This window comes from Thunnus maccoyii, chromosome 9 (genome assembly GCF_910596095.1).
Source record: "Thunnus maccoyii chromosome 9, fThuMac1.1, whole genome shotgun sequence".
NCBI lineage: Eukaryota > Metazoa > Chordata > Actinopteri > Scombriformes > Scombridae > Thunnus > Thunnus maccoyii.
In genome coordinates this window covers 852,501-867,500 of record NC_056541.1, presented here as the reverse complement: position 1 = coordinate 867,500, position 15,000 = coordinate 852,501, and the positions used below count along the sequence as shown (strand labels likewise).

The window sequence follows — 15,000 nt, the reverse complement described above, 5'->3', positions numbered from 1 at the left end:
GCCGTTTCTAAACCAACTAACATGATGAAGGATCATGTGACCCAGTGCAGCGGTGAGACTCACTGACGGGTTTTTAATCAGATATATCAGCTTTAATACAAACAAACAAACAAACACAACACTGGTCAGTAGAAGCTCAGACCTGGACGGAGGCGGGCCAGTTGGTGTTCATCTGTCGATCCTCGTGGTGGTAACACTTAAACTGGAGCTCCAGGTCCGGTCTGACACACACACACACACACACACACACACACACACACACACACACACACACACACACACACACACACGACAGAGTAATTTAATTACATAACAATCCCGTGTGTATGATATTAATTATTTACCATCATCAGGAGCACAGCTGCTTTATTCATTATGACATTATTTACCCTGCATACTAGATTCTTTATTTATGTTATTTATACTTTTTAAACCTTATATTTTGTCATCATATGTATCACTGCACTGAGGAGGGTGACAGTAAAGGTTCTTGTATGTTTGTATTTCCTGCACTTTTCATTTGCTGCAGTTAAACACCTGCACGTGTTTCAGAATAAATGTGTTCTAATGTGAAGACCTTTATTGTGAAACAACCACAGGAAACGCGAGTTTACCTCAGGATGAGCGTTTTGTAGACGGAGTCTCGGAGCTGGAAGACGTGGTTACTGACAGCCAGGTTGTGCTCTAATCTGAAGGGCTCTAGGACCACGCCGTCACGAACCGGGAAGGTCAGCCGCAGGTCGTCGCTGGGGTTACCTGACAAACAGGAAGTTAATACAGTCAGGCACAGGCACACTTCTTGTGACATCACCACCAACCTGAACGCACTCTAATGAGCCTTCAAGGCAGATGATTGGTTTACAAACAACACTGGAATTCTGGGTAAAAAGAAAATCTCATTGATGATAATCTGATTATATTGATTATCAAATTATTATTATTTTTTGTAGTAATCTGTATCTGTATGTGTGTGTGTGTGTGTGTGTGTGTGTGTGTGTGTGTGTATATGTGCGTGTGTACCTGTAGGGGGGGGAGGGGGGAGGCCGGCCATGTTGGGTTTGATATCAGGCAGGAAGGAAGAGGGCGTCGGCTTGACGTCACTGTTGCCCGGCGACATGTAGGGCGGGGCCATGGAGCTGCCAGGGGTGATGGGCGGGGTCGGGTTTCCAGGAACCGGCGAGCTGGGGTAACCTGGCAACCCTCGACCAGGCTGAGAGAGACGTTAAACATTAAATACACTAATAATCATATATTTAACAAAATTATTAAATTCATTATAAGAAAACACACAACTGTGGTGGAAGAAGCAATAGTGCAAAAATAGTGACATGTAGAACAAGTAAAAGTCCTATAAACATACAGTATAATGTACACGCACAGACACACACACACACACATACACACACACACACACACACACACATACACACACACACACACACACACACATACACATACACACACACACACGCACACACACATACATACGCACACACACATACATACACACACACACACACACACACACACATACACACACACACACACACACACATACATACGCACACACACACACACACACACACACACACACACACACACACATACATACGCACACACACACACACACACACACACACACACACACACACACATACATACGCACACACACACACACACATACGCACGAGGAAACACCAGCACAGATCTGTTGTTCTTTATATTTCCTGTTGGACGTAATGAATGAATGAAAAGATGAAATATTGTTGTGAATCATCTGTTGTGTGTTTGATGTTTTTATTTCTGATTTAGAACAAAACGACATGAAACAATCAGAAAATAACATTTTATTTCTCTCGTTCACCGGCTTTGTTGTCACTACTGCTGCTCGCTCTCCTCATTCACTCTCTAGCTCGCTCCACCGCTCTCTCTCTACTTTTTTCTTTTTTAACAAGTTGGGAGGCCGACAACGAAGCCTGACGAGGTACTGCACACTAAAACCTGCTTTATGAGCTGTAAACTACATTAGATGACTGTACATATCAATGCTGGTATTAATAGTGACTAAATTAATAAAAAATCTGCATTTCATGGGTTGAAGGTGGTTCAACCTGTCATCTGCTGTTAAAAATGAGCCCTGAGAAGGCGGGAACAACGCTGACGGAGAGTTCTCTATGTCATGAAATTAACATAAATGGTCGGATGACGTCCACCTCCCCCGGCCCCGCACTCGTTTTCATATACATGCTGATCAAGAGAGACAGTTTTAGCTTCAGCTGCTAACAACAGCTAACAGCAGCTAACAACAGCTAACAGCAGCTAACAACAGCTAACAGCAGCTAACAGCGGCTACCAGCGGTTAACAGCAGCTAACAACAGCTAACAGCAGTTAACAGCGGCTACCAGCGGTTAACAGCAGCTAACAGCGGCTAACAGCAGCTAACAACAGCTAACAGCAGTTAACAGCGGCTACCAGCGGTTAACAGCAGCTAACAACAGCTAACAGCAGTTAACAGCGGCTACCAGCGGTTAACAGCAGCTAACAGCAGCTAACAGCGGCTAACAGCAGCTAACAGCGGTTAACAGCAGCTAACAGCAGCTAACAGCGGCTAACAGCAGCTAACAGCGGCTAACAGCGGCTAACAACAGCTAACAGCAGTTAACAGCGGCTACCAGTGGATAACAGCAGCTAACAGCAGCTAACAGCGGCTAACAGCAGCTAACAGCAGCTAACAGCAGTTAACAGCGGCTAACAGCGGCTAACAGCCTCTTAACATTCTGTCCTGTAGCTCTTCAACTCTCTGACTGTCAGTCAGAGTGACAGTGACAGTGACAGTTATCAGCTGCTGGAATCTTGTTTTAAAATGTTGAATCTATTGTAAGCAGATCTCCACTGTTACTGAACCTCTGCAGCTCTTCATCCCTCAGACAGTCACAGCTGCTGTTAGCTGCTGTTAGCTGCTGAAGCTAAAACTGTCTTCATGTGTAAATAAACCAAGTTACACACAGACAGGTTTATTTAAAAATGACTTCTGGCTCGTTTAAATGTCATCACACTTTGTGTTCATTTTTCTGTGGCCAGCGGACGTCACTGAGGAACTGCTGCCCTCCTGCCTCACACATCCACTCAGAGTTCAACTTACCCCAGAAGGCTGGTTGAAGGAGTTGTAGACACCAGCGGCGCCTCCTGCTGTCAGAGCGTTCAGACCTCCACCCTGACCGTTAAACTGGTCCTGCTGCACCGACACCAACACACAAACATCAGACACAGTATCTCTGTACACATACAAACACACTAACACACACCGCTGTGTATCAGCAGCAGGATGAAGGATGCGGTTTCACTCTCATGTTTCCTCTGTTCTTTAAGGGTTGTTAATATGTTGTCAGTATGTTATTTTGAAATTGTGTAAATAATTAAATCTGTTTTCATGTAAAGATTTGACACCTTTCCATGAAGGGAGACGTCGGGTTTACGGCAGGAAGTACAACTACAAGACTAGTCGTCAGGTGAACAGGTAGGTCTGTACAAATGTGTCAGCTGATCAAATACAAAACTGAGCCACCAGTGCAGCTAAAGCTCAATGACCTTTGACCTTAACCTGGACTCTGAAGAGCGAGCAGGCCGAACGCAGCAGATCTAAGAGGCCTTTCTGGACAGTAAGTCTGTTCAGTTGAGGAGATGTCACAGAAAGAAACAGCTGTGATTAACAGTCCTCACCTTGTAGTACTGTGAGTTGGGGGGTCCCGAAGGGGGGTACTGTGGGAGGGGCATCTTATGGCTCTGGTAAGAGGGGGAGGAGCCGGAGCGTTGGGGGGCAGGACCAGGACCTCCAGGACCTGCAGGTAACACGACAAACAAACCTGTGAGCATCACAGAAAATAACCTGTGGAAGAGACGGAGAGCTAGGCTAGCAGTTTCCATCTGCTGCCAGTCTTTGTGCTAAGCTAAGCTAAGCTAAACTAAGCTAAGCTAAGCTAAGCTAACGTAAGCTAATGTCCTGGATCTAAACTGATCTCCATCATCTCGTCTGCATTAACTTTTCTTTCAATAAGCCATCATGTGTGTATTTGGTTTAAAAGTTTGTCTTTTAATTATTTTTATTTATTGTTTTTATGTGTTTTCATTTCTTCTGACTTGCTGTAAAGTCTCATTGTTTTTATCATAATTACTGTTTTACTTTTTCCTGACTGATGTCTTCTTTATTCTGTTTTGCTGATGTAGGATTCAGTTTCTGTGTCTGTTTTTAACATTTTGTAAAACATATTTCACAAACTGGACAATAAAGAGACCTGTTGCTTCTCTCTGTGAGTGTATGAAGGAGATTTATTGGTTTCTTTTGATGACGAGGACCGAGAGAAGATTTGTGCCGATGGTTGCAGAGATCTAAAAGTGAAGTTGATGCATCGGTGCTGCTGGAGCTGAATGCCCACAAATACAATTAATCTGGATCAAGAGTCTTAATTACATTGCAGACGTAACAAGCATACAAATTAATTTCTGTCCTGCATTTCATGTCCTCAGACACTGAGGCAGCAGTCAGCAATTAGTCTCAACCACGGGCCGGTCTATTTCAGGAATTTTCTGTGGAAACACAATTTCAATTTCTCAGTTTCTTTGAACTCATTTCAGAATATATTTATAACATTTATAACACGATTGTACCTGAAGGCAGCTTATTTTAATCCTCACACGTACAGGAACATCTGTTCTGTTTGTTGGGCAGCAGTATGATGACATCACAGATTCATAATGAAACCTGCAGTGACTTCCATACTTCAGCTGTCAAACTGGGCTTTTATTTTGATGTGGGAGTTTTTGTTTGTCTTTAATTGTTGTGATGTATTTTTGGATTTCAGGATTGAATTGTTCACTTTTTTATGTTGAATCTCTTGTGTTTCTTTGTCTTTTAGCATCTTGGGGTCCATGTTGGAAATACGTGTTTTCAGTTTAACATGTTCTGCTTTGGATTGTGTGTCTGTAATCCATAAATCAATCTTATCATATCATTCATATCATCTTGTTTATCAACATGTGATAAACAGCAGTCAGCTTCTTCTATGGTGGATTGAAAGTAGTTTACTGTGTTCTGGTCCAACAGGCTGCAGCTCACATTAAAATTCATTTCTGGTAGTTTATTAGACGTCATTTCAGCAGCATAAAGAGTTCAAACAGCAAGTTGAGATATAAACTATAAAAGTAAAAACTTCGGCTTCATCAGGGGGCCAAATATATTTGCTGCAGGGCCAGATTTGGCCCACGGGCCACTATTTGCCCACCACTGGTCTAAGGTCTGGTCCAGACTGCCTGAAGGATCAGAAGACAGAGTTCACCTTTCTAGTCCTCCAACTGCTCAAAGTGTTTTATACACTACAAGCCAACATTCACCCGTTCACACACACATTCACCCGTTCACACACGCATTCACCCGTTCACACACACATTCACCCGTTCACACACACATTCACCCGTTCACACACGCATTCACCCGTTCACACACACACACACACATTCACCTGTTCACACACGCATTCACCCGTTCACACACACATTCACCCATTCACACACACATTCACCCATTCACACACACATTCACCCGTTCACACACACATTCACCCGTTCACACACACATTCACCCGTTCACACACGCATTCACCCGTTCACACACGCACACCCGTTCACACACATTCACCCGTTCACACACACGGCTGTACTACACTACTGTACTATTATACTAGTACACTACTATACTACTGCTATACTACTGTACTACTATACTACTACTATACTACTGCTATACTACTGTACTACTATATTACTACTGTACTACTACACTACTATACTACTACTGCTATACTACTGTACTACTATATTACTACTGTACTACTACACTACTATACTACTACTGCTATACTACTGTACTACTATATTACTACTGTACTACTACACTACTATACTACTACTGCTATACTACTGTACTACTATACTACTACTATACTACTGCTATACTACTGTACTACTATATTACTACTGTACTACTACACTACTATACTACTACTGCTATACTACTGTACTACTATACTACTACTATACTACTGCTATACTACTGTACTACTATATTACTACTGTACTACTACACTACTATACTACTACTGCTATACTACTGTACTACTGCTATACTACTGTACTACTGCTATACTACTGTACTACTATACTACTACTATACTACTACTATACTACCCCCCCCCGCCTTACCCGGGTGATACTGCATGTTGGGGCCGGAGTACGGGCCGGGTCCGGGGTGACCACCGCCACCTGAACCTGGGATGGAACCGCCGGCACCACCAGGACCGGACATGACGTTGACACTGGAACCAACCGGGACGCCGTACTGCTGAGACATTCCTGGGAACGACTGAGGAGGAGACGTAGACACGAAGGTTTAGTTTCCATCTAGTGAAGAGCAGCGTGTTGTTGTTCTAGACAGCTGATATTAATGGTGGACTGTTATCACACGATATCACACATTTCTGTTCTGAGAAAATAAGATCGCATTGCTTATTTCAAGAATCAGATCATGACTGAAGTGTTTGAAGTCTTTTTTAAAGGACCAGTTTGATTCAGTCTACAGACTCTAATCAAACCTCCTGACTGACCTCAGAGTTGTAGGGCCGTTTGAGGCCCTGTGGGGGCCTCAGGTGGCCCTGCTGTGGTCCAGGACCGTAGTTTGGGTGCTGAGGGACCCTCTGTGGACCCCCTCCAGGTCCATACATGGGGCCCATTGAGGGGGGACCCCTGGCAGGTCCAGGCCCAGGCCCCATGCCAGGGGGCCCTCGGGGGCCGGAGTGGGCCATGAACTGGTTATTGTAGGCTGGACCTCCCATCTGGGAAACACACACACACACACACACACACACACACACACACACACACACACACACACACATATATATTTATATATATATATATATATAAACACACCTGCTGACTCTTTATAATAATCATCATTTATATTTATATTGACATCGTCAGGTGACTCATCGGTCAGCTGACATGATGACGCCACCTCACACGTTCCTGCTGCGTGACCTCACAGGAAGTCTTCTCCTCACCTGTCCGTAGTTCATTTCCTGGTTTTGTTTCTCCTGGATGGCAGCGACGGTTGCCGTGGCGGTGGCAGTCGCCGTGGCAGCTGCAGCGGCGACGGCAGCGGCGGCGGCCTGAGTGAAGTCAGCTGATCCTCTGGAGCCGCCGGGGTTGGACGGGTAACTGCAGACAGAGACGGAGGTCGTAGTTTAGAGGTTCAGTTGGACGTCTGTATTTTTATTTCTTTTTATTTTAATTTTAATTTACAGTTTCTGTAACTTCTGTACTTTTAAGTTCATCTATTCAAGAGGACATATTTGATTACAGAAGCTGTGACTGACGATTATTTTCTCATTTAATCAATTTATCATTTTATCTATGAAACGTCTGAATCCGTCACGTTGAGAAATTACAACTAATAACGACAACTAATCAATTAATTGACTGATCGTCGTCCTTTCCTGAATGTCCCAGAAGGTTTCATGTCAGTTATTTTTATTTGAACAGGATGAAAGTATAAATCTTGTGGTTCTACCTCCCCGTGTAGCCCCCCGGGCCTCCAGCGTAGCCCCCAGTCGTCCGGCCGTACATGCCCTGGTTCAGGTAGCCTTTGCTGGGCTCGCCGTAGCCCTGCTGGCCCATGTAGCCGCCGGGCCCTCCGGCCATGCCCGGCCCCCCGGGGCCCTGCATTATGGGCCCCCCGCCTGGGTTGGCCCCGGGTCCCATCACCCCTCCACCCAGACCCTGACAGACAGAGAAACAGTCACTTCACCACACGCTTCTTCTTCTATTGTTTAATAAAAGAATCATTATTATTATTATTATATAAATGATTATTAAACAGGTCAATAAACAGTAAATAAACAGTAAATAAACACTAATTAACTGCAGGGATTCTCTTCTGTGTATCTTCGTCTTTCCAGATGAATAATCTATTATTTCACTTCCTCTCTTCTTTCCTGCTTGGTGATGTCATACCTGGCTGGCCGAGGGATTGGTCACTCCCCAGACGGTGGTTACCACGGAGAGGGATCCTGTGGGCTGATTGGTGGGCTGCTGCCAGCTGGAGGGGTCGTAGGGGTACGAACCCTCGCTGCAGACACACAGGGAGGAAAACAGCAGCGTCACCGTCACAGCCGACAGGTATGAGACAGAAGACGATGCTACAAATATACCATCTGAATAAACTGAACTACGCTTCCTTCTGCCTCTTCAATAATGTTATGTTACTGGTGCACGATAGTGAACAAACTGCACGATAGTGAACAAACTGCATGATAGTGAACAAACTCTCAGGAAACAAACAGAACATACAAGACAAGATAAACAGCTTCAGCAGCTGTTGTGACTGACATGTTAGCGGTTAGCTACAGCTGACTGTGTGTGTATGTGTGTGTGTACATGTGTGTATATATATATGTGTGTGTGTGTATATGGGTGTGTATACGTGTATGTGTATATATGAGTGTGTGTGTGTGTATATATATATATATATATATATATATATATATATATATATATATATATATATATATATATATATATATATATAGGTGTGTGTATATGTGTGTGTACCTGTGGGGGTTGTTGGCCAGTCCGGCCTTCATCTGGTTCAGAGGGTTCATGGTGGGAGGGGCTGGTGGGCCGGGGTCCAATCAGACAGACTCCTGCCGTGCGAGAGAGACAGACAGGTGATCAATTATCTCCAATCAGCTGATAGAAAGTTCCTGGATCATAATGATCATAATAACACATGTAGACAACCTGAACTGAACTCTCATTCATCACATCATCATTCATGTGGAGTCGTGGTGAATGTGAGTCCAATATTCACTGTTTCTGTTCTCTACCAACTCCTGAGGGAAATATCTGGCTCTGCTAAATGCTCCACTATGTTCACCAGCTAGTCTACAGCTAACTGTGTCTGTTAGCTGGTAGCGTACAGCTAACCGTGTCTGTTAGCAGGTAGCGTACAGCTAACCGTGTCTGTTAGCAGGTAGCGTACAGCTAACCGTGTCTGTTAGCAGGTAGCGTACAGCTAACCGTGTCTGTTAGCTGGTAGCGTACAGCTAACCGTGTCTGTTAGCTGGTAGCGTACAGCTAACTATGTCTGTTAGCAGGTAGAGTACAGCTAACCGTGTCTGTTAGCTGGTAGCGTACAGCTAACCGTGTCTGTTAGCTGGTAGAGTACAGCTAACCGTGTCTGTTAGCTGGTAGCGTACAGCTAACCGTGTCTGTTAGCTGGTAGCGTACAGCTAACTGTGTCTGTTAGCTGGTAGAGTACAGCTAACCGTGTCTGTTAGCTGGTAGCGTACAGCTAACCGTGTCTGTTAGCTGGTAGAGTACAGCTAACTGTGTCTGTTAGCTGGTAGAGTACAGCTAACCGTGTCTGTTAGCTGGTAGCGTACAGCTAACCGTGTCTGTTAGCTGGTAGCGTACAGCTAACTGTGTCTGTTAGCAGGTAGAGTACAGCTAACCGTGTCTGTTAGCTGGTAGCGTACAGCTAACCGTGTCTGTTAGCTGGTAGCGTACAGCGGCTCTGAAAACAACGCTATGAGACACAGAGTGAACCACAACAGTAAAGACTCATCACATCACACACACACACATATATACCCATTCACACATACACACACACACACATATACCCATACACACATACACACACACACACACATATACCCATACACACACACACACATATATACCCATTCACACATACACACACACACACATATACCCATACACACACACACACACACACACACATATACCCATACACACACACACACACACACACACACACACACACACACACATACTGTGTATCACATGCTAACACACATCACTGTGGCGTTGTGGTTCATTAACACATGAACAGAAGAATCCAGGACCAATCAAACTCTCAGCAGACTAACAGTCACATAAACTGATGTATTTGTCTTATTGATGAGGTGATCGAGTGTATTGATCTGTCAGATATTCTCCTGTTACTGTCTGCATACACATCAACAAACAACTAACAGCTTCTTCTAAATGTTTAAAAAAGACTAATGACTTCTGAAAACTGCTTTATATCGTCTCCTGCAACACACACACACACACACACACACACACACATACACATATATACCCATACACACACACACACACACACACACACATATACCCATACACACACACACACACACACACACACACACACACACACACACACTCACACACTCACACACTCCATGGAAAGGCTTTTACATATTGACATCCCAGCTGCAGATCAGCTGACGTGCAGACAGACTGTTATGTTCATGATAACCTGATTAATTAACATGTTTCACAGAATCCTGTTTGATGTGATGAAACTGCAGAAACATGTAAACAAACCGAGACATTAATAATCAGTCTGAGCGATAAATCTGCCACTGAGAACATCAGATATGACATCAGCGTGGTCAATGCTGTTAGCTCATGTTAGCTTATCACATCCTGGTTTTAAGACACATGGCAAACTAAGATAAACAACTTGGTTTCAGCTTGTTGGTGGTGTAAAAACACAGCGTGTATGTGTGTGTGTGTGTGTGTGTGTGTGTGTGTGTGTGTGTGTGTGTTCAGTGTAGTCCTTTTCTGTTCTTTCGGTGCTGCGTCTGAGTTTATAACAGCAGAATAAACCCTGATTTACATTGAAAGCACATTTGAAGGATGTTTTAATATCCAGTATGAAGAGGAGGAATGATTACACTGTTACTATGGACACCTGACTGCTGGTCTAAGATCCTTTAATGTTATTTATCTTCTACTGGTCCTTTATTCAGCCCCTCAGTTCAGCCTCTGTCTGAAACAGGCCGTTTTAGCTCCTGTCTCTTTAAGGCCCCGCCTCCTGATGAGCCCACTCTGTTCTGATTGGTCAGCTTCAGGAAGCTTCCTCCGGCTCCGGAGGCTACGTAAACAAACTATAGTAGCAGGATTTCACTACTTTTTCTCCTTCTTTACTCCAAATGTCAACTTCTCACATCCTTCCGTACATGTTGGAGCTGAACAACACATGGAAACACCTTAGCAACCACCTCAGCAACCACCTTAGCAACCACCTTAGCAAACACCTAGTAACCACCTTAGCAACCACTTCAGCAACCACCTTAACAACCACCTTAGTAAACACCTTAGCAACCACCTAGTAACCACCTTAGCAACCACCTCAGCAACCACCTTAGCAAACACCTTAGCAACCACCTAGTAACCATCTAGTAACCACCTTAGCAACTACCGTAGCAACTACCTTAGCAACCAAACGACAGCCATTTATGTGCGATGAGCCGACGTGAGCTCATCAGTGAGGTAGAGAAAATGTTGCAAACGAAGCTCCAGAGCAGGTTGAAGGTTGAAGGTTGCAGCCCTGAGTTTTGACTTGCAGGCAGCGTTTCTACATACGTTCATCTCAAGTTTCTGAACTTTGAGCATATTTAACATCCGACATCAGAACAGGAAATAAATAACAGAAAACCACTGAAAGCATTTTACATTTGGAATAATGTAAATACACAACTAAACAAAATAATTAGGTGGAGTTGATTTAAGGCGTCTTAATGTGGGAAAGTGACATATCACAGCTTTCAGTGGCCTGACTGACATTAATAACAATATAGAGTCGAGTTGTGAAACAACACTCACGTCAGTAAATCAGTGTGAAAAGCAGCTCACCATCACAAAAAGCCAGGTGTCTACTTTGTTTGCAGGAAAAAGCAGAAAACCATTTGGACTTAAATCCCATAATTTAGTGGCCTGGTTACCGTCCTGCCTCCTCCTGACAAACACAAACACAAACCAGCAGAACAGCTCAGCTTTGCTTTCATGACGTAGTTGGATGCAAGTTTCCTTCCATCAGGAAGAAAAAACAACGAAAGAAAGTCAATGAAGAAACATGTGACCCGGTGCAGAACATGAAGGTCTAACGACACAGAGACTCAACACACTGAAACACACTGTGAGGAGAAGAAGGACAAGCTAAAAGTCAAGCTAACGTTAGCTCTCACTAACGGTTAACGAGTGTCAGTGATAAACTGCTGAAGTAGAGCTGAGTCTCTGCTGGTTCAGGGTCATTCATGACGCTCAGAGCTCTGTGTGTTCTGCTTTACTTCATCAGGCTCCAGCGTTAAACAGAAGATGATGATGATGATGATGATGGTGAGGCTGCCTGCGGGGGGGTTAAAGGGAATCATGGTTGTATACGGTGTGAGGATGACTATGACTCTGCTTCCACAGCCTTCAATAAACACAAACTTTCTTCTGCATCACTCACATGATAACTGTTGTTTAACTTTGTTCAAATAAAGGTTTAAATGTCTGAGTATCTGGAATATAATATATAAACTCCAGAAACGACTGATGAGAGATTGTGTTTAGTTACAGAGGCTAGACAGGAAGTGATGTCATGACTTCCTGTCATCTCTTGCTGTCCAATAAAGACATGAAACGCCCCAAAGATGAATAAACTATCAGCCGTTATTGTTACTGGTTCTTTCCCAGTATCAGTCAGTTCTCGGGGTGGAACGCTTCTGAAACCAAGAGCGAAACCGCCGTATAAACGTCCGCCGTCTCCACACGCCGTCCTGTCCTGTGTGATGCCGTCGGTCACATGTCGGTTATCCAGTGGAGTAAATATGATGGATTACAGACACAAAAACACACAATATGTCTTAAAGTGCTTCACAAAACTTCATCAGACGACACGTCAGACATGTGAAGAAGCTGATCAGCGTCACCGTGGCGATTAATCAAATCTTTGTTTCAATTATGATTTTGGCTTCAACGATTATGAAAACAAGATAATGGAGATCCGTCGGGTTTCTAGTGCTGCGCTGAGCTTTCATCCAGACTCTCTGACTGGGAATCCATACTGGAAACCAGCGCCATGGAAACGCTCTCTGACCTGCGTTCACCAGCTGACTGACAGACCGGGAGCTGATCGATCAATGTAGATATCGTTAATCATATTTCAAAACACATATACAGCTGAATATTAGTGTGATTGAAACAGCTGTCTGTGCAGATTATGCTTCACTAAATGAGTCTCGGACTCTGTGTGTTGAGTAATCGTGTTAAATCATCGTTATCTCTATAGTAACCAGTATGATGGTGATTGTGATTTTTGCAGTGATCGAGCAGGTCAGTCGCGGTTGTCATGGTGATGGGTTTGTTTGAACTTTATAACCTGGTAAAAACTAATCGTGATACTTTAACTACAGACGGATGGAAACCGTCTTCACCATCACAATCACAACATCACTGACACCTGCTGTCTGTGAAACGTCTGTCAGAAACACTACAGACAGCCACCGTCTCCGTGACAACGTACAACACCATAAACATCGGTCGAAGCAGCCAGATTTTCACCAAACATCAGATGTTCAGGTTCAGACGAGGAGTTCAGCAGGAACGTGGTCACTTCCTGGTTCAGGACGTCCTCGCCAACACGCCGCTGCTGTCTCTGCACTAACACACGATGAAGATCGAACCACTGAAACACACGATGAAGGCGTCCATGAAGCGTCTTCAATCTCTTTCACATCAGAATATTCTGGATGTTTGTTCGTCTAAACTGTAGACATGTAAACATCTTAATAACATTAGCTGCTAAAAATGCTGTAAAATCACTTTAATTGAATCATTTTGAAGCGTTTCACTATTAACTAAACACACAATAAAAGCTGAAACCGTCAGAAATGTTCATCACAATGTTTCTGATGGTTTTATGAATGGATTTGTATATTTATCAGATATTTAACTGTAATCTAACAGAATCATTAACTAGCAGCTGTTTAGTGGAGCCAGCAGCAGCTACTGGTCTCCAGCAGAGGAAGAGGAGCGTTACAGACCGTTTCCTCCTTCAGCCTCGTCGGCTAAACGCTACCTGAGAGTCTCAGCTGTCAGTGTGGACATGACGACGCTCTTAAAGAACCAAACACTCTTTAAGTTCTTCATGTATTTGTTTAGTCTTGTTTACTTAATCGACTGGTCTTAAGAGAATTGTGTTTTTCATGTATTTATTTATGTTTGTTTACTTCAAATAGTAATAAGAAGCGTGTTTTCAGTTCATTTGCTGCTCACAAGTTCCAAAACTATAAATAAGCTTCAGATGTGAAGTTGTGGAGTGTGACTGTAGTTTGATCTGCTGTGATGGATGAGAAGCATCTTATCCAGCAGGTGGCAGCGTTCACTAACACACGTCTACTCAGCATCCACCTTCAACTCTTTATTCTTCTTCATGTTCTGATTCAATGAAACAAATAAAAACAAGGTCTGAACCGAACTGTGGATCCTTACAACCCCGCTCTGTTCTAATAAACATAATCACCTGTAAACCATCTTTCTGGTGAACGTGGGAAACACCAGCTCACCTGAAGGCACCACGGGTTAAAAAGGTTGCAGGTAATGTAACTACCTGTAACTCCTCACCCCGCAGCATCGACCCTGAATCTCTCATTCAGAGTATTCAGATCCTTTACTGCAGTAAAAGTACATAAGTATTATGAGCTTGATGTAGTTAAGTATTGCAGTAAAAGTACATAAGTATTATGAGCTTGATGTAGTTAAAGTATTGCAGTAAAAGTACATAAGTATTATGAGCTTGATGTAGTTAAAGTATTGCAGTAAAAGTACATAAGTATTATGAGCTTGATGTAGTTAAAGTATTGCAGTAAAAGTACATAAGTATTATGAGCTTGATGTAGTTAAAGTATTGCAGTAAAAGTACATAAGTATTATGAGCTTGATGTAGTTAAAGTACTGCAGTAAAAGTACATAAGTATTATGAGCTTGATGTAGTTAAAGTATTGCAGTAAAAGTACATAAGTATTATGAGCTTGATGTAGTTAAAGTATTGCAGTAAAAGTACATAAGTATTATGAGCTTGATGTAGT

At 43.3% G+C, this 15,000-nt stretch overlaps 1 protein-coding gene across 1 annotated transcript in view; it reads right to left on the bottom strand.

Moving 5' to 3' along the window:
* The window catches only part of LOC121903749 (zinc finger MIZ domain-containing protein 1-like), a 20,179-nt gene that overhangs the window by 3,199 nt on the left and 1,980 nt on the right, over positions 1–15,000 (bottom strand). Inside the window, exons 2-12 of the mRNA XM_042421092.1 lie at positions 8,663–8,754; positions 8,066–8,180; positions 7,623–7,831; positions 7,114–7,270; positions 6,658–6,885; positions 6,257–6,416; positions 3,722–3,840; positions 3,144–3,236; positions 1,021–1,210; positions 615–756; positions 143–221 (exon numbers count right to left, since the gene is read on the bottom strand). Coding sequence (XP_042277026.1) covers positions 143–221; positions 615–756; positions 1,021–1,210; positions 3,144–3,236; positions 3,722–3,840; positions 6,257–6,416; positions 6,658–6,885; positions 7,114–7,270; positions 7,623–7,831; positions 8,066–8,180; positions 8,663–8,712 — 1,542 coding nt within the window. The 5' untranslated portion in view covers positions 8,713–8,754. The remainder of the gene's footprint in view (positions 1–142; positions 222–614; positions 757–1,020; positions 1,211–3,143; positions 3,237–3,721; positions 3,841–6,256; positions 6,417–6,657; positions 6,886–7,113; positions 7,271–7,622; positions 7,832–8,065; positions 8,181–8,662; positions 8,755–15,000) is intronic.